At 37.2% G+C, this 20,205-nt stretch overlaps 2 protein-coding genes across 2 annotated transcripts; one reads left to right on the plus strand and one right to left on the minus strand.

Annotated features, from left to right (window-relative positions):
• Positions 1-1,064: 1,064 nt before the first annotated feature.
• LOC149037548 (endoplasmic reticulum metallopeptidase 1-like) lies at positions 1,065-9,146 on the minus strand. The gene is made up of 9 exons (XM_089187773.1): positions 8,589-9,146; positions 7,854-8,177; positions 7,133-7,371; positions 5,640-6,071; positions 4,870-5,016; positions 3,858-4,051; positions 3,104-3,219; positions 2,817-2,986; positions 1,065-1,590 (listed from the first exon to the last, which is right to left on the minus strand). The coding sequence occupies exons 2-9, from the start codon at positions 8,173-8,175 to the stop codon at positions 1,414-1,416; spliced, it is 1,797 nt and encodes a 598-aa protein (XP_089043899.1). The 5' UTR covers positions 8,176-8,177; positions 8,589-9,146; the 3' UTR covers positions 1,065-1,413.
• Positions 9,147-11,671: 2,525 nt separating this feature from the next.
• On the plus strand, positions 11,672-16,941 carry LOC149037549 (intraflagellar transport protein 25 homolog). Its single transcript, XM_089187852.1, has 5 exons — positions 11,672-11,854; positions 12,839-12,945; positions 14,317-14,385; positions 14,772-14,815; positions 15,083-16,941. The coding sequence occupies exons 1-5, from the start codon at positions 11,763-11,765 to the stop codon at positions 15,185-15,187; spliced, it is 417 nt and encodes a 138-aa protein (XP_089043978.1). The 5' UTR covers positions 11,672-11,762; the 3' UTR covers positions 15,188-16,941.
• The last annotated feature ends 3,264 nt before the right edge of the window (positions 16,942-20,205 follow it).

Genomic DNA, 20,205 nt, shown 5'->3' on the forward strand with positions numbered 1-20,205 from the left:
CGACACTAACAGGCGAGGATGTAACTAAAAATACTGAGTGTTCAAAGTGAAAAATAAAAAAAAAAAAGGTTGAAATTTTGTTTGCCTTATACATATGGGGTATATACTCAAGAAGCTAGAGTTGCTCTCGGCTACGCCTCGAGCAACTCTTACGCATCTTTCGTGCTCTCCAAACTTCCCGCTTGCTTCATATCTCGATGAACGCACAGCTGACGTATGAACCAATTGTTTTGTAACATTTTCAACCCGATGGTTTAAATGTTGTGAAAGGGTCGATTATCGCTCTGCTACGCTTCAGCGCGTTTATAATTTTATTTCAGGAAAACATTTCGCTACGCTGTAAACGATCTTGTCTTAGATTGGTCAAAAACTGACAGGTGAATTCATGCGTGTAAATGAACTTTATATTTTGATTGAGTACAAAATTCTCGAGGGATTTGTTTGCTGACGTCATGAGCGTGCACAATAGGAATATGAAGCACGCTCACGCAATTGAATTTGATTAAACAAATTTACGCGCTGTTATATAAGAACAGAGCTAGTAATCAAATTCAATTGCGCGAGCGTGCTTCATATTCCTATTGTGCACGCTCATGACGTCAGCAAACAAATCCCTCGAGAAAAAAATTTTCCATCGGGTTGAAAATGTTATAAAACAATTGGTTCGTACGTCAGCTGTGCGTTCATCGAGACTTGGGAAGTTTAGAGAGCACTCAAGAAGCTAGAGCTACGCCTCGAGCAACTCTTGCGCATCTTTCGTGCTCTCCAAACTTCCCGCGTGCTTCATATCTCGATGAACGCACACAGACGTATGAACCAATTGTTAAATAAACTATAGCTTAAATTGTAGCTCCTAGAGCATTGTTTGTTGTGAGATATAACCTTGACCAATACAGTAAAAAGACAAAAAAGACAAAAAGTTGAAGGGTGGCACATCAAGTGTTATATTGGAGGGGGCTATGCTTTTATGCCCTCAATATGCGCTATGGCACTCTTGGGCATTAAAGGGGATCATTATACTGAGGGTCTGCTGACAGACTACAGGCTACCAAACAATCCTTTACTTTATGTTTCTTGATTCCTTAGTTTTATTTTAATTTCATTTCCAGATAAAATCGTTATAAATTAATTAAGGCGATTTTAAAATTTTTTGGATTCATGTATGACCAGCCTGACTTCTGATGATGTGTTATTTCACATCCATTTTTTTCCCGTCAAATTTTCTTACAATCCTGATAAATAATTTTGAGGTCATCCGCCCTAAAATGTAAAAATATTCATGATAATTTTCAACCTGTGAACTGTTTCAAACTGGTGCAATTCTTCAAATTCCTGGCTTGAAATTTTGTTTTTCAGTATTTCATAGTAGTGCTTAGAAGGTCTTGGACTGATGCATTCTTGCAATACAGGGAATTATGTAGTGTAAGACCAGCTCTTGTATGTGTCCACCCAGTCATTAGCAAAAATCCAGTCTGGAATTGCTTGAATGACTTCTTTCAGGAAAGGTGAAGATGACTCTTTACCGTGAATATAATGAGCTGCCACAGCAAAGTCCAACAAAATGCTCTTGGCCGGGAGGTGTCTTTTTGGCTGAAATGATATTTAAATTAAAAGAATCTTAGGATATATAAGCCTGAGAGCAAGTGCTTGCTATCAGCACTGCAGGACCCGCGTTTCTCTGCCCAAGGGAATACTTGAGACAGGTCAGGGAGGGGGTTCACCAAGGCTCAAGTCAAGTCACCCAAAAGTCATGTTGCTCAAAACCAGAGTCAAGTTGCCTGAAACTTTTAGTCATGTTGCCAGAAATCCTGAGTCATGTCGCCTGAGGAAACAAATACTGAAAAGACCTAACTGACAGACTGTAAATGGGTAATGAAGTTAAGAAATCTTCATCAATAAAGCGCTGTTTGTTCCTAATAATACCATGAAGAAGATGATCGGAAAAGAAATATGTTCTAGTGACCACAACAAAATGAAGCATTGTTCATTTGATATGAACTTGTTTTGAACTCACAAACGTTTTGTGAATTTGAGAAATTTTTATCACTTATGCAGTGTTCATTTCCACCATGGAGACTTTGACTAGTACACAGAAAGCAATCATTTAGTCAGAACTGAAATATGTTTGAGTAATGACCCTAAAAGCATTGTTTGTTTTTGTAACAACAATATGAAGCATTCTTCATTTCTATAACGACAAAATGAAGTCTTGCACTTTTTAAAGGGTGTACATTGCTACAACCGTGGTGCTGTGTTACTCAAGGCCTCATATTTTCCTGCAGGTGAAGAAACACTTGTGCCAAAGCACCTATAATAAGAACCTGCTTACAGACTAAGGTTATCAATTTTCAAACACCAGATACTAATACCGGTAGTTTATTTTGTTATTGTATAATCTAACTAACAGAAAACACTACAATCCTACAAACTTAATATTTTATTAAACAGCAAGTGATGTTCTTGAGAAGGAGCAACTCCTCAAAGCAGTAAAATACTTATCATTAATAAACTTAATTAAGCCCACCACAGTCTGAATCCTAGCTCACCACTGACACAATCTCACTGCTGTCTCCACAGTTCCTTGAAATAAGTGATCTTCAGCAGTAACTCTCTCTCAGTATAGCTTTCTATACAGTTGTTGCTCCAACAACAACAACTACCCCAACTACCACATAAGTGAGTCTTTATATATATATATACATGTATATACAAAATGTTATGGAACATTTCAGAAGCTTACAAAGTCAGACGACCGCAAGGCAGGAGTCTAATTTGTTAATCACGAGTATGATTAATACTGTAATTGTCCAACTCACCAGAAGCTCAAGCGATAGTTCCCAGGGCCCCACATCAGTACCATGAGAATAGTAAATAAAGTACACAACTCTGTCTCCACCATCTTGAATTGGTAAAAGGGGACCGAGGGAAGAGGTCAGCAAATCTACGTCACTAGCAGGTGATACATATACAGCCATGTGATCAGGACCTAAGGCAGTTAGAAGTCAGACACTGGTGAGATATGAATGCATGACATGATAATGTAAGGAGAAATTAGATGCTGGTCACTTCAAGGGGTCAAAGGGTTAAAAGAGAGAAACCTGACCTGATATTGAGAATTTAAATGAGTAAACTTGATCCTGTTTCTTCCTATGTAGCAATTTCACTTCCATTGGAGATGTTTTGACTTGAGGTGGAGGACCAAGGAGATACCAAGATTTTCTGATTGCAAATATAACACTTCACAGTTATTAAACAGAATTATAAATTGAACTAGACAGTAGTTTTAAATATTCAGAATGGTAATCAAAAAAATTCAGAGTTAAGTTCATGCAGGATTCTTTCTCTATATATAGGATCTATGGAACAAGTATAACAAATCACCTAGTAAATGTCACAAACTAAATGCTATAGGTATTTTGGAGTAACAGTGAAAGAAAAAAAGTGCGACAGCTCATGGTACCTATTGTTTACTGTGGCTTTGTTATCAAGTAGCCATGAAGGTGCTCCTTAAACATTCAAGGATAGGTAAGCAAAATAAATAAATCACATGGCATGAAAGGAAGATCAACACTTAATAGATAACACATGGTCCCCATTTCTTAGCCAGTTGATTAATTAAGCACACAGAGCTAATGATTTGCCAGAATAATTCTTTTCCATTTTCTACTGACCCCTCCCATTCCAGAGTTAAAGCAAAGCTGTGTTTTCTGCCCAACTTGTCTAACGTATTAAGTTAGCAAAGCCTGACAGCTTGTATTCTATTCCATACTTTTCTTTGATGAAATTCCAGTGAATTAGCCATGCAATGAATAACCAGAGACCAATCGAAGAACATCGAATGAGCAAGTACCACATACCGCACGATATGCCTCAATGGCAAGTAATAAGGAAAACCTCCATAAACTCCGTCCTGAGGTGCAGGCAAAGCCTTTTTAAACATGGGTATATCACTGAATGGCTGTATGCCAAGATACTCTAGTGGAGTGATCCAGGCACCTGCATCTTGTTGAACCCCTTCACCAGCATTATTGTAAAATGTTCTTGATGTGTGCTGCATGTAGAAAAAATGTTGATGAGAGGTTTAACTGAAAAACATCTTTTGGATGGCATCATCAATGGTGTGAACATACCCACTGTTTAATGGTCTAATAAATGGTTGTGAAAATGTACACTCCTGTATGATTTTAGAACCCTCAAAAAATAATAATCTATGCTGAAGGCTTGAATAATTAAAATGCAAGCATGCACAGTGTCAGGGCTTTGCAACTTGCATTTTCAGCAAATCCTGGCTGGGGAAGTTGAGACATGTTTCAAAAGAAAAGGCTTCAACTTTGTTTGAAGTTGTTTCAGGTCATTGTAAGAATAAAGGAAATGATCATTGCTTAGGGAAGTTCTTGATTATCAAACAAATTCTCCTTGTCAGTACTATGGGAAATGCAAAGAGATCTGGTGCAAAGGGTTAAACTTTTTATATGAGAACCTCTGATCTGAATACAATTTTTGTCTGTTCATTCTGCTCACTTCAATCTGGAGACTGGCATACTATTTGTTTGTTCACATTGTCTTGTTACCACCAAAATTGGCTAAAACAGTTACCGGTAAATTAAACAAAACACAAATTAACTGAATAGGTTCAACTGGTTAAAGTGGTCAAATCAGCTGAGTAGGTTAAACTAAACAAATTGCACAGATATGCTAGATTTGTTTCAGTTGTTAAAATAGTCAACATGCTGATTTGCTTCCACTAGAAAAAATGCTAAAACTAGCTGAATTGGTTCAACTAGTTAAAATAGTTCAATTAGCTGAAACAGTTTGTACAATCCTGCAGGAAAATGATTGAATGAATTGATTGAATGAATTTCTTCTTACCTGAAAGAACACCCTTTTAGGGCACTGATTGATGGCTGAGTAAGGAAATGACAGTCCTGAGAGCGATATAACCATTCCTACAGTGGTAACAAACAGAAGAAATATGGCTGGAAGCTTGAGGTTTCCCAGAACATACACAGTGCTAACCTAAAAAAAAAGGTAAATTTAAATTATACAAGCATATTAGAACTTTGTGGGAGATGTGTTGGCCAAATGGTTAGCTTGCTGAACTCTGGCTTGATAGGAGGTCTGACTTTGAGACCTGGCCAGGTCATTGGGTTGTGTTATTGAGCGAGAAACATACCACTTTCTCTGTGCCCCCCCCTCTCTCTCTCTCCATCCAGGGCTCAGTTGTTCAAAGCTGGGTTAAGATAACCCAGGGTTAGTGTGAAATCTGATTTCAGATCATTCAGGAGAATTCTTTTTGTCTACAATTTGATGTTGAATGCTCTAAAAAGTATAGAGAAAATTATCCCAAAAAAAAGGCTTTTAAACAAGGGAATAAAGAAACCAAGAATAAAATATAAACCTACACTGTATGTTAGCACTAATCACCTTTCAAACAATTGGACCCAGAAGTAAGAGTAGGTACCAACCAAGTTTGTCAGGGAAGCCTGATAAAATTCTGGGGGGGTTATCCTTGTGATGGACTGGCATCCCATTCAGGGGTTTGCTTGGCTCAAGTACAAACTTTCCCTTAATTATCTTCTTATCAGAATTTTAACAGTATTTAATCAGCAAATTGATCGAATTTCATTGAGCACACTCACCATATAAGAAGTCAACAGTACAACTCCAAAGGCACACAGGACACTTATAAAGACATCTGGGGGTGTTTGTGTTCCAGCTCGACCCATAATAGGCATAAAGACATCAAACATAGCAAATGTCAAATACATACAAAACTGAACAGGTACTAGTGTAGCTAAGAGATACATAAACAAAAACGCTCCAACATTTTCATGACTTGTCTTTGCAGTTAATACATTGTCCCATATAACAACTCGTATAATCAGTGGAAAGATGATGAAGAGCAATGGTAAATGTGCTGAAGCCAGGCGATAATATGACATTACCAACATGACTATTGTCCAGACAAGGAAAGCAGCATAAAATGTTTCTACTTCTTTCTTCACAAGTTGGTTAGATATCCTTTCCTTGAGAGGAATGTTGTCTTCTCTCTTCTCTGACACAGCTTTTTCCTGAGGAAAAAAACATTGAAAACACTATCTTTTGGTTGTAATTTCCATCTTCATTTTTGGATCTGTGATTAGTCCTCAATAAATTTATAAGATTTTTGAAGCTGATGCTGAGATGCAGTATGGCAAAGTATCCCACAACATGAACAAAAGATGCAGTCCAAACTTAAACTGGTAGGAAATGCTTATGCATAGCCCATTGTTGGTGGTTTTTTTTGCTTGATTTGACTTTTAACCTGTTCCGCTTCACTGGAAGCATAACAAGTGTGCATAGCCACTGTTCTCCCTTATTTTAAGTAAAACAGGTATGTTAAATTTTCAGACCAATCCTTTAAAATGTTGAATTTTCCAGAATATCAAGTGATTTTAGGCAGTAACAAGAGGTGCTACTAGTGATGAATTTTACCAGTTACTGCCTGAAAAGGAGGACACTACACAGCTAAGTGCTACAAATTCTGCCATAAGAAACTGAAAGCAGAGTTCAAAATGAAAATATAAAGTTTGGTTCTTTGTTCTTTTCATATGTTGTTCTTTGTTCTTTTTTCTTGGTTCTTTTCATATGTTGAACAATCAAACCAATGAATTAAGACATTGATAAATCTTTAACCTGACAAAATAAAATTCACTTTCAATGGAGACAAATAATGAGATTCAAATGAGTGCAAACAAAGACTTGAGATGATCAGTTCACCACAATAACATTATGCAGACCAAAAAGGAGGCAAAACAATATTACCTTTTCTGTTGACCCATTAACCCCTTAGGGAGACTAGCATCTCATTTCTCCCCATGCTGTCCAGGTGTTTCAAAATGTTTTGAAGTAGGCATCAGATGAAGCAAAAGTATGTGAGTGGGAAAAGTTGATTAAAAGGCCAAAAGGTAATCATTTTGACCAGAGTAACCAGGGACATGTTATTAAGTATGTGGTGAAACTCTGGCGGTCAACAGCTTGTCTTGAAGTCCCTGACTGTCACCCCCCAGATCAAATATATTGGTCATAAGAAGAAAGGAAATTGTCAAATTTTCTTTGCTTTTCACTAAATTGACAATTAAATTGTGTCTACCTTTGCCACAATAGACTTCTTAATGAGAAAATGAACCAAACCAATGCCCAGTAGAGATGGTGCTGTGTATAATGCCAAGAGTAGGTGGGGTCGGCAGTACCAAGTTAGTGAGTGACCTGAGTATGTCAGAAGGACACCTACAGCCACAGAAAATGATGTTCCAACTATCCATGAAAGTAATAGGATGAACAGAGAGATGATAAGGTCTCCTATACCAGATGCGAGTCTTAATACTTTGCCTGATGAAAAACAACAGTAAAAAAGAGTGTTAAGGCTTTCAGTTGCAGTGTACTTTAAGATCCACAATCTTGTAAAAATTGCATGAAACCCCTCATCTATGCCATTTTTCCTATAACAGTAGGAAACTGGCTTAACAGAAAATTGAAAATGTTCACAATATTATCAACATGCATGGAAACAATGAACAGAATATAAAAGCTTACCAGTCCCAAAAATGACCTAATCATATTTTACGAAATGCTCTAAAAGAGTTGATAAAAAAAAAAAACAAACAAAAAAAAAACACCCATTGTTACCTTGTTTATTTTGTGTAGCTTTGATTTTTTTTTTTAGACCACAAAACTTTGATTAATTCACATATGGAAAAGAAGATGTACTCAGGTCAGTTCTAAGGCCTATGCTTTCATAGCTCATTTTTAGCTCAAAATTTAGAAAATGTAGAATGTTAATAATAGATATCTACTTGTAGATTATCCCTTACCCTCCTCAAAGATGGTTCTCTTTGCTGGAAAATGAAGGAATTTTTTCATAAGACAAATAACTGCCACAAAAGCTGATGTCAGATTTATCACCAAACCAATTCTTTCAGGATAATGTACCACAAAAATTCCCAGGAAGTCAAAAAACACCATGGAACCATGACGATACTCTCCAGGGTCAGCAAGAAATGGTGAATTAACTATGCTCTTGACCAAAGCCAGTATGTTATCACCAGCACGCTGAATAGAGCCTGGAGTAACAGCAGCTGGTGTATCGTAATTTGTGTGATAAACATAACCATTGGCAATATAGGCAAGGTCCATTCCTACACATCAGAAAATTATTAGTATGCTAACCAGATTGGTTCAATGCAAAAGAGATTTTCACTAAGATTACAATCAATCAGTCAATAAGGTAATCAGTGAATAATGAATTGATCAAATACTAACCAGTCATTCAGTCAGTTAAGGAGCATTTCATTCATTCATTCATTCAGTCGGTCAGTCAGTAAGTCAGTCAATCATACAATCAGTCAGTCAGTCATTCAATCAGTCAGTCAATCTGTCAGTGTGAAAGAGTAATTCAGTCAGTAGGTCAGTAAGTTTTTCAGTAAGCCGGCCATCAAGTTGTTTATTCAATCATTCATTCAGACAATTAGTCAATAAGTCATTTATTCACTTAGTCAGTCATTCAGTCATTCAATCAGTCTCTAGGTGTCATTCCATAATTCAGATACCTAGTACTTAGCCAAAGTCCCTGTAAATCCTGAAATCAGTGTCACTAGGTATGATTCCACTCTGAAAGACATCTTGGCCCAGAGCTTGTGCACAGGGGTGTGGGACTACCTCTGAATATGTCTTGATCAGCCAAGGATGTTCAGGACCTGCCTGAAATAACACTTCCCTTCCACCTGGATTGAAAAGATAAATCAACTAAAATCAACCAAAATAATAACATAATTACAGGAGTATAAGTGGGTAAACAAAAATTGTCAGGAAAGTCTAATGAAATGCTGGGGCTAACCTGTATTATGACCACTGTGAAATAATTTAAGTGAATTTTGTGGAGTCTCTAGGCACAGTGGCACACCATGCCTTGCTTTACCCTTTCCTAGCTTCCCTTTTTTTCTTGCTTTTACCTCATGCCCTTGCATGGGTTATGCACTGCTCACACTTGTTTTCATTTTTATATCCACAGATTGCTCAAATATCTCTTCCAAACATTCCTGAATTGTAGAAATCTGTCATAAATTTTAAGTGTTCATTTGAACACAGTTCATCTAGATTGTTCGATACATATTATTACAACTGTAACATATCCTGCTAAAATGGCAATTTTAAATATTTCATGTCCCTGTCAAAGGACAGTCAGTGGAAAAAGTTTCAAGCCTAACTCTTCTACTTGCCTCTAAACCAAGGCAAATAGTTGCGTCATTTTTCCATTCTTCCAAATTTTGCCACTTTATTGTACTGTTGATATGGCTTCACACGTAAGCCCGTGAGAATCCATGATGCACACAAACTTTTTCTTCCCATTATTACCAAAGCCACTGAATACATAACTTTCATTTTTCCTTTTCGCATTTTGATTTTCTTCCCCTTCTAGGAAAGTTTGAACATTACTGTCTGTAAGCGATAAGGATTTTTCGGTTTTTTAGCAGCCATAATCTGAGGAAATTCTGACAAACAACAGTGAGGGCTTTGCCATTCATTCATCAACATGACTGAGTGGTGCAAAAGGCGAGTGATGTGTAAGCAGCTGATTGGCGACATCAAACACTCGTGAAAAAAAACATATTTTTTTTTACCTCTGTTGTTATGGCTTTTCTTAGGGCTGGAAATCCCTATATAACACCGCAGTTTATGTAATAAAATTTATTAGCATGCAGTTGAAACATCGCCATCCATATTCAAAGTGAGTACATTATGAGATAAACAACAATACTCAATAAGAGCAGCATATTTTAATATGAAAAAAAAAATGGCATAATGTTGCAACTGGAACTATTGGATGTATGGAGATCTTTGGGGTGTCTACTTTAGCTGTGCCTAACAATGTTGATCTTGCTATAAATTTGGTAAATGGCACTTCTTGTTATGTAACTAATAAATACAACTGTAACCTCACCTTTTCTTTCCTCCTTCACTTCAAAATGTTTCAGTTAGGTAATTGATTGGCCAAGTCAAGGAAAATTAAAAAAAGCTTAATTCTCATTTTGAGTTCCTTACCCTGCACATTCTAATTAGTATTAATAGTCTCCACACTGTTGCCCTTACATTTGGTACTGACAAGGAGAATTTGTTTGACAATCAGGAACTACTTAAGTTGGTGATTATTTCCTACATTCTGATAACCTTTACATTTGAATCAAGGTTGATACTGTAAGGAGAAATTAGAAGTAAATCACTCTTAGGGGTTAAAGGTTAAAGTTCATCTTTGAACACTTCCTGAAGGAAGTTTAACCTCTTTATACCAATAGAAAATCTAGCAATAAATTACCTTTAACTGATATTCAGTGTCATCATGACAACATCCCTGCAATCCATACACAGCTCCTGAGATATAATCATACATTCCTACCACCTCACTAGCAACCACTGACACTATTGTATCCTGGAAGCCATACAGAATGGAAATCTTCCCACATAGATCAATATCACCGTGTTCAGCATTCTTTGAATGTTCCTCATCAGTGCAGAGAACGGACATCACTGTCTCCAAGTTCAGATTTAGGGTAAAAGTATTTGAAACTGGCCTTTGGCTGTAAATGCCATCCTTAACCAGAGTCAAAGGCTTTATTTGCAGCTCTGTCTCAAGCAATCTCTCTAAAAATTTCTTTTTGCCAACAAAATCACCCTCCTCAATGCTATATGCATAAGGTATGAGAGGTGCAGTCGAATCCTTGAGGTTTGAAATATTGTCACTGTTTAGACACCAATCGCCATTACAGACTAAATCGCTTTGCAAACTTTCTCTGCCATATATACCATTAACATCCGCCTTGGTTTCCAACTCACTTAGTACATTGCAAGTTGGACTTAGCTTTGATTCTCTGTCAAAATAATCTGAGACAATACAATGTTCAGACTCTGAAGATTTCATGTCACTATCCCAGTGGGATGCTCTTATCGATTTACTTAATTTGTTATTAACAAAAGTCTCATTGGAAACATTTGCTTCTTCACAGCTAAATTGCTGGAGGATACCTCTGTTTTGTGGTTCTGCTTCCACACAACAAACATTGTTTCGAGAAGAATCAGTACTTCTTGTAGAAGAGGTCTTGTTTAAAGATTGTGTTTTAACTAGTCTTGAAAGTTCAATGTTTTCCGCACTCTGTCGCTCGTTTGCTTCTCGTGCTTTATGTTTTGAAGTTACGCGATGTAATTCAAATTCCGGAAGAACTGAATAACATGATTGTTCAGGTGCTCTTCGCAGTTCTATTCGTGAGTCTTCTCTTGATTCCAAATGATGAGCGGGTGGATAACATTCTCTTCTTGCACAATTCCACATGAAATTCCACATCATGGTCCCAAGATGATGACATTGTGGAATACAAGAAGGCCCGATTTGGAAATATGGAAGGGCCGCAGTAGTTTCTTGGTTGCATCCCTGTCGACTGAACTGACCTCCTCGTTATAACCTTGACTATTACGCTTTACATCCAGGAATGCAGCAGAAAATTGTTTCGTATTTAGTGGAAACATTTCTTATCAATGCCAGCCACAATTTCTGCACGAAACGTCCGCCATCTTGAACATGAGTATGCTACTTGTCAGCAATTAAAACCAAGCTGCGCATATTCAGCATGGAGCTCGGCCCAGTATTCTCCGGGGCAATCGATTTTGAAATGTTTTGAACCCCTCACTTGCGAGATAGAGGGTTTTCTTCCTCAGAAAATAGCACTAAAAACATGTTTGACGTGGCTTTAAGTAGTGCTGGAGCAACTATTGCCCTTGCTACATCATTTGATGAAAATCATCCACCAGAAAATATCATTGATGGGTAAGTATTTTACGTTCGGTGAAGATCTTGCCAAACATTTCAAATTTCGAACAAGCAAAGTTAATTGAGGTTTTGATAAAGACAATTGAGATATTTCAAGACCACTTCCAATTTATCTGAAACCCAGTAATGCTATGCTTTTTGGAATTGCTAAACTGGTAGACCATGACCTAATCATTCTACATGTACTATCGTGAACATTTTTACTGTAGTAGTTGTCATGGTAACCCGTGGCCCTCTTGAATGTGCATGATCTGTTTATTCTGAAAAAGCAAGATTTAAGAAAAGAAAGGTATGAAGAGTAACGCAATATTTGCAGATGCTTGCTTTTATCTGTACTTGGTAATGTCACACAAAAGTTGAAAACTATGTTAGCACTCAGCAAACTCAAACTCCAAAGGGAAACAGAGAATGCTTTAAGTTAGGTGATATTTAATGACAGGGTAAAAATTTCCACACAGCCCCATACTACATTATGCATTCAGTTCTTGAATAGAGAAAACAATGACTGAAACTATACACTGCCATTGAGAAAACAGATTTGTTTTACAACAGTATGGGGCTGTGTGGAAATTTTACCAATGACAGAAAAAGTTGGGGTCAAATCCAGGGAAAATTGGATCTTCTTTGAGTTAGTTTGGGTTTCAAGTTAGCTGGGTTTTACTTTATTATAGTACATTTCAGTAACAAGTAAATGGAAAACTCTAAGGCAAAGGTTGATGAATGATACCTTTAAGATCATGAGCCGTCAATTGTTTATGGCTAAAAAGCTTGTTTAGAATCAACTCAAGTTCCCATCTAGAAGTCTTACAGCCAAAGTGAGAGGTCATGTGAAGCAGCTTAAATTATATATAGTCATGCTCTTGCATTTTCAAACAAGGGTCTTTGTAATCTGTGAGTCTTAAATTTTACCATCTGTAACTCCTATGGCTGCATCCTGATCAGCCAAAACAGAACTAATTGTCTTTTTATTTTGCTCCATAGAAGCCTTGATACTTTCTGGCCAACAACTGGAATGTTTCCTCAAGAATTCATCATCACCTTTAGTGCATTAATGAGCATTGGAAATATAAAACTCCTATCTTCAAATGGTGAGGATGATGGTGGAAGATCTTGAAATTGTGTTTAGTGTAATGTAACACGGGCATTATCAATTAAATGGTTTTTGAGTTTTTTTTTTTTTTTCATAAATGAATAAATAACTCTATGTTAGTGAGTGGAATGGTATGTTTCTTGCACCAATCAGATCCCTGCATTAGGGTATGTAATGTATCTCACATCAATAAGATTGCTGCATTGGGGTATATATCTTACACCAATCATCTCACAACATTTTGATATCTTGTACCAATCATAGCTTTTCTTGCAAATGATGTCATGGAATTAAGGAGCTGTGCACAAATAATGACATTAATCAAATATTTTGGGCTCATTTGAGAAGGGCAATGGTTTGTGGCCTTCGTAAGATCCTCATCAAAAGGTCAAGACTTCTTGTGATACGAAAGGTTTCCATTTAACTTTTTGCATCCTTTTTTAAAGTTAAAAGGTGTCTTTTCCGCTCCTTTACTTACAATGCACATGCCAAACACATACCATGAAAACAACATCCAAAATCTAATCAGAACATGCCCAATCATTGCCCTACATGAACAGTAGGCAATGTTTCACATGCTTGAATTGTACCACCCATCAAATTCCATTTTGCCACATTAGACTTTGCTCAATCTTGTGTCATTTCCATGTAAATAACCTGCATTTCATTATTTATAGTAACAGCATTGTCCAACAGAGTTTCAGTTTGCTTTTTGCAGTAAAATTACATAGAATGATATTTTTATGGCAACTAACTTTAGACAAATAATTTTGATATTCTTTCTGGTAGTGGAACAGTAGAAAGCATAGTCCCTTTCGCAACCATTATTTGGTCTCTAGCCATGCAACGTGCTCTCTCTTCAATGAAGAATAGCTCGTATTGTGTGACGAAATCAAACAATGAGTGTTAAGGAGACAACAGTATAAGCATGGTGCTGCTGCATTCTATTTTTGCTTAGAAATATTATACCATAGAAACAACAGACCAAAAACTACCTGTGTGAGTTCAGGTAAATTAGATTATTTTTTTCTTTCTCTTATGGTGAAGTAATGCAATATTTTTTTGTTCTTTTGAAAGTTATGCTCTTTTCCTGTCACAAAAATGAAAACATTAGGTATGCAAAGTGTCCCATCTCAACCCACCCTGCCAAAAAAATAACTCTTGCATGCTATGCATGCCTGTGTTTTATCACAGGGGCTACATCATTGTTTTTGTGCTGCATTGTGAAAAATTAGACGTAATTTTTTTTTTATTGTGATGTAAAAAATTGAGAAAAGTCTTCGTGAGGAGTCAGGTACATGTGGGTTACCAGCTCATTGGAAACCAGGAGCTTCAAGGTTTTGTAGCACATATGAATTTTTATTTGCAGTTAAAAGCCTCTGCATTGAGAAAAGCACAAAAACAGAACCAGTAGACTTTGAACCTCTTGTGGACAAAGGTAAAAAGAAGCCATAGATATGTTATAGAAAATGTTGTTGTTCATCCTGGTTAATTAGAGGTAAATGGTTTTTTTTAAAAGCATTTGTCTCACAATGTAAAGTAAGGCTACCATTTATGATACAATTGATAGCCTGATTTTACTTTGAAAATTTAATTAGGAAAAAATTATGAACATGATAACAAAATAATTAAAACAAGTTTAAGCAAGGACATTCAGTCAAATAATCCTCTATTTTTGATCACTGACAGCACAGTACAGTGCACATTGATATGGCCCAGGCCTGACTGATTGCAGGGTGTGGTTGACTGTAGAATTTAAAACTAACAAATTCAACGAAACATACATGCAATTTATTAATAATGTGTAATTGTTATCTGTGACAGAGTATGAACATTTAGAGGGTCAGATGCAGAGAGATGAGATTAAGGTAAGTATTTAGAATTCAGCAAATTGAATCCTGCTTCAATGGTATTTCAGGTCTAAAATATATGTATCTGGCATTCTGAACCATGTGTGTGTTCTGATGGAAAGACATGCACTTTCAGTTGAATGCCATGGGTTCCTCGGGGGGGGGGGGGGGGAGAGTTGTTGAAACTTAGAATTGATCAGTGTATAAAAATACAAATATTCAGTCCTAATTGTGAATGTAGGGCTGTTACATTTTGATATTATTTGTATGTTTTTTCCTTTGTAGATTCCTGTTACATCAGCATGTCATCTGAGATTTCTTATCAATAGTGGATTTGACCATTTTGTTTCCATTCATAATGTCAGTGTTGATGGCACAGCTGTGCACTGAACTTCAGTCTCCACATTCAGACAAGTTGTGAATAGAAGTAAATACATGTACATGAATGAAGCAAATAATTATAGTTATCTCTTAGCAGAAGGGTGTTGACTTCTGGTTACAGCTCTATATGGGTGTAATGTAAAACCTTGTGGTTGTTGTCACTGTCCTCTGGGAATACTTGGTTTAACACTAAGTATTAAGTGTAGGTCCCCTCTCAAACATCCCCCCCCCCCCTACTTGACAAAAATGAAAGTTTCTTCAGTTTTTTATTATTATCATTGTGAACTTTTAGTATGTTACATTTTCCCCATGTGTAGAGACATGATTAAATTATTAGACAGTATTACTGTGACCTTCATCCTGACGATTCCTTGCAGCAATTCAGGTATTTAGAGGGTAAAAATAAAAGACCAAGAAAAAAAGGCGAAAAGAGAAAGCGAAATAATAAACCCTTTTCTTGGACAAAATAGTTGTAATAATTGTGTCCACTTTAGGGAAAAGGGAATACCTTTGTATATTTATTTATTATTAAAGAGAAGGTTGAAGCTAAGAGAACTGTCACTATGGGAAATAGACTATTAACAGTCCCGCAGCAATGGGCCAAACTCTGAAAGTCAGTTATTTTCTTGTTATCAAAGGAGTTGCTTAAAAGTTCCTCACTCTACCAGGAATGTAACAGCAAGTCTATTCGTCGTTCTAAAAGCACCGCGCGAAGTGCATTCCTCGTTCTAAAAGCTCCGCGCGAAGGGCACAATCAACAAGAGTTTCCTCGTTCTACAAAAAAAACACTTCACGAAGTGCTCAAAGAACAAAAATTTCCTCGTTCTAAAAGCACCGCGCTGAAGGGCCGGTAGGAATAAATTAATTTGATTCCAACCTTTTTTGGCGGCATTCGTAAAGAATTTAATTTTAAAAAGAAAATTTGTCACCTACAATTTGTTATAGATTAAAACTTCTATGCACATTTAAGAGTAATGATGGATTTATTGGGATGAAAACGCAACTTTGTTTAAGGAAAAGGATGGAAAGTTTTATTGTTATCAAATAACAACCAAAAGTAATGTGAACTCTGTTTCAATTGAACGCAAGACTAAAGAGCGGACTAAAACGACGTACGTGTCGGAACATCGAATACACGCAACGTGAGCGGAGAAAAAGAAGAAAAAAGGAGTTTCAAAATTGTTGTCCAAGAATACCTTAGTCTTCCACCTTGAGGGTGCCTTGTGTACATAAAGATTGAAGTTCAGTGCCTTCAGTAGCTTTTTGGGTACAAAGATTAACAACGAACAACGGCCATACCAAACAATCTTTTTAAGTGGCTGTGAGTATATGAAAGTCATATATTTGAACTGTGGATAAAGACGTGGATACGAAAGCGATCTTCGCAGTAATGAACACTACTTAAGCAGTAGTGAAAAGAAGGCCTGAAAAAAATTCAGGCCTGTACGAGATTTGAACCCATGACCTTTGCGATACCGGTGCAGTGCCGGCGCAGTTCAAATATATGACTTTCGTATACCCACAGCCGTTTATTCACTACTTCACGGATTTATTTGAAACAAACACAGTGACCGGCTCCCAGTTCGCTTGTTAGCTCAGTTGGTAGAGCACTGCAGCGGTATCGCAAGTATCATCACGCTTTTTTACATTTGAAAGCATAAGTGTATTCTAATCATTACAATATAATGAAATCCCCATTTTAAGACACATGTAGTAATCATATGTACGAGAAAGATGGAAAATAAATATAACGTTATACTCCAGGAAAGTGTTCTTGTGTAGAATGAAGTTTCAAACTAATTTAAATTAAGTTAACTTAATGATTCAGATTTTGGTTAACGAAATGTGTAGTGCCTATTTTCAAAGATGAAAAAGCAATGCCATTTACACATTTTAAAATAGAAAATGCCAGAAACTAAAGATGGAATATTAAAAAAAAACTGCTGAAATATGGCATACCTATTCACTGCGATTTTAATCATTAGCTGGCACACATAGATGTAAAAGAGGCTTTGTAAAAAAAACCTGGGCAATAAAATTAAAGATTCAGGAGAAGCATATGACATCAGTTAGTTTACTGGTCTCCTCACCTGAACTCAATCTGGAAAAAGAAATCTGCAACACTTCTTATCTTCTCACACTTAAACTATGACAAAATTTGATTATTTGCGCGCGGGTTAGATAGAAAATTCCAGTAATAGAATGGTTACATTAAGAGAAACCCATTACAATTAAATAAAGCAGAAGCATATTACCCACATTTCTATCCTTTTAAATAGAAAAAAATAGAAATTTTTTGTGCAATTACATCTGTAAAACGGGTGCAGTCTACGGTAGCGAAGCAATTTTATTCTAACCTTCCCCCATAAAGGGTGCCTTGTGTATCAAATGCATGAATTCGGTACCTCCAGAGTCATAAGCCGGGTTTTTGGGGCTACAAAGTAATCAAATAATGAACGAGTTATGCCAGGCCATTTTATCGAGAATCAGCATTTAATTAAGTGTAGTTTCCTAAAATCGTATGGAAAGTTTAAAATATGCTTCATTTGTGCTACATATACGGATTTATTATTCTTAACTACTGATTAAATTCCGAGGGTGTAACTCAATTAATTCAAAGGAAAGTATCCAAGCAGATTACAGAGATGGTTCACTAATTGTATACTAATAATGTATTAACAAAACTTTCCGAAATGTGCTTTAATGATAGTACCGATATAAAGTTATTGTTCCTAATCACTTACCAAATTCCGAGATTGTAACTCGATGAATTCAACAGAAAATATCCAGGACGCTTTCAGAGAGGGTGAAAAGCTGTATCCTGCCACCAAAGATACCCTTTGTTGGCCATACCAGTCGGCACAAGGAGTGTCCATAGACCTCGACAAGGTTTCAGTAGTGAATTCCTGGACACCACCGAGCCGTGTTTCCCAGCTGAATGTTTTTCTGAGAACGTTATGTTACTACAGAAAGTTCATACCAGATTTTGCTACACTTGAAACCCCTCTCTTCCAGCTTTAGAAGAAGGGACGTAATTTCCGTGGTCCACTGATTGTCAAAACTTTTTACGATACTCTGAAAAAAGTCCTCTTCGAAGGTTCAGTACTAGCATTCCCAAGATTTGACCTTCCATTCATACCATTAACAGACCCTAGTACAACTTGTGTCGCTGCTGCGTTGTCTTAATTGCAAAAGGACGAGCAACGCCGAATTGCATATGCCGCTGAGGCTATGAGGAAGTCACAGGACAGAGTTTTGTAGTGGCGATGGTTTGATGAAAAGACAGTGCATGTGAGCCTACAGTTGAGGGTCTCACAGTATTTGAAGGGAGATCTGCTAAAGGAGCTAGATGACGAGTGCAGACACTTGTCAGTGCGTAAGATTAGGGACGCTTTTACTGGTCAGTATAGTTTTTACGAATGATGAACTGTACAACGTGTCACACAAGTGGCACCAGAATTGAGCCAATCCCTTGACCGAGGACAATCTGTCATGGACGGCTTTATATGCCGCTTTGGTTATTCTCGTCGAGTGCTTCGTGGCGAAAGTCGAAATTTTTAGTCTCGGAATTTCCGTTGGTTACGCAACTTGATTGAGCCCTGAACTACTTATCCGTATGGTTGCCGATGTTATTGCCAAGATTGCAGAGGAGCAGAAAGAATGGGGCCAGCACTTTCCTTAGGTTCCCTTTGCATTGCGAGTATCAATGCATGAGTACAGGGTACTCCCCAAGGTGCTCATGTTTGACATGGAACTGAGATTACCCATTGACGCAAAGAGAGCCGGTGTTGCAGCGGATTTGGACCCCCCCCCCCCTCGCAGATTTGGACCCCCGGCCAAACTTTCCTTTTAAGAATCGTTTGTATCATATTTGGTAACTAATTCTATTTGCAAGCTTTTTGTCGATGTTCTTTTCAATTACAACACAACATTCCTCGATGAAGGTAAAGAAAAACAGCCATTTCGTTTCAATTCTTCCGCATTTAATATGGCGAGTCGTACAGCAAACACAAAAATTAGATGCGAACAAACTACTACATTCGAACTAGTGAAATTTTTACGATAAATCTTTGCTTCTTTTGATGCGAATTAACATTGATACGAAACGTCATAACAATGGTGGAGACTGTTGTGTCCAGTCACAAAAATTACTCTGATTTTCTTATTAAATAACATTAAACAGTTTCTGAACAAGAGCGAAGTAACTACACCCATTACAAGTCGTTCATAAAGCCTATGATAGTAGAAATGTTTCTATTCTGAACTATTGGAGCTCTCAGCTTATTTTCAAATGCAAATCAACATTAATGTATACGTCTTAACAAAAGTGGAGACTATTACATCTAACTCAGTCTTATTTTCTAATTTTCACGATTATTAATTGTTGAGGGATCCGATCCTTAACAATTGCGAAGACATCTAGAGTCTGGCGGTCTGCAGACGATGCCACTCGCCCTCTGGGGCAGTCTTAAGTCCCTCGCAGCTTATGTGCAACCATTCCTCGCACAACTCGCACTGTACCATGTCGTCCCAACCCTCGGGCATTGAACAATAACAAAATAAATTAGTGTCACAATTTTGTCTCTTATTAAATTTAGCGGTGTTCCACTATCGCGGAAAAGGTTCAAAAACGACCCTTCTCGAAACATTAAACTAAATGCTTGCGCATTTTCCCTTGGTCAAAAGGGTCATTTCCAGCTTTCAGTTCGTATGCATTGGGGATACGCATATTTTCAATTAAAAACATACTTTAGTACCTACTGGAACGTAAAGTATTATCTATTTCTACTTGAGTGTTAAGGATGATGTTTTCACTCGGTTTTGTTGGGGGTCCAAATCTGTTAGCAGATTTGGACGGGAGGGGGGGGGGGGTCCAAATCTAGGGGGTCCAAATCCGCTAGGACACCGGACCTACATGGGAATAATTTACTGATTACCCTTTTTCTTGTCAAGAACAGCGTGAAGGGACGGGTGGAGGGAAATCGGGATACCAACCTCCGAACGATGTCTATGATACACACTGCGAC

This window comes from Pocillopora damicornis, chromosome 11 (genome assembly GCF_964200805.1).
Source record: "Pocillopora damicornis chromosome 11, jaPocDami1.2, whole genome shotgun sequence".
In the NCBI taxonomy this organism is placed as follows: Eukaryota; Metazoa; Cnidaria; class Anthozoa; order Scleractinia; family Pocilloporidae; genus Pocillopora; species Pocillopora damicornis.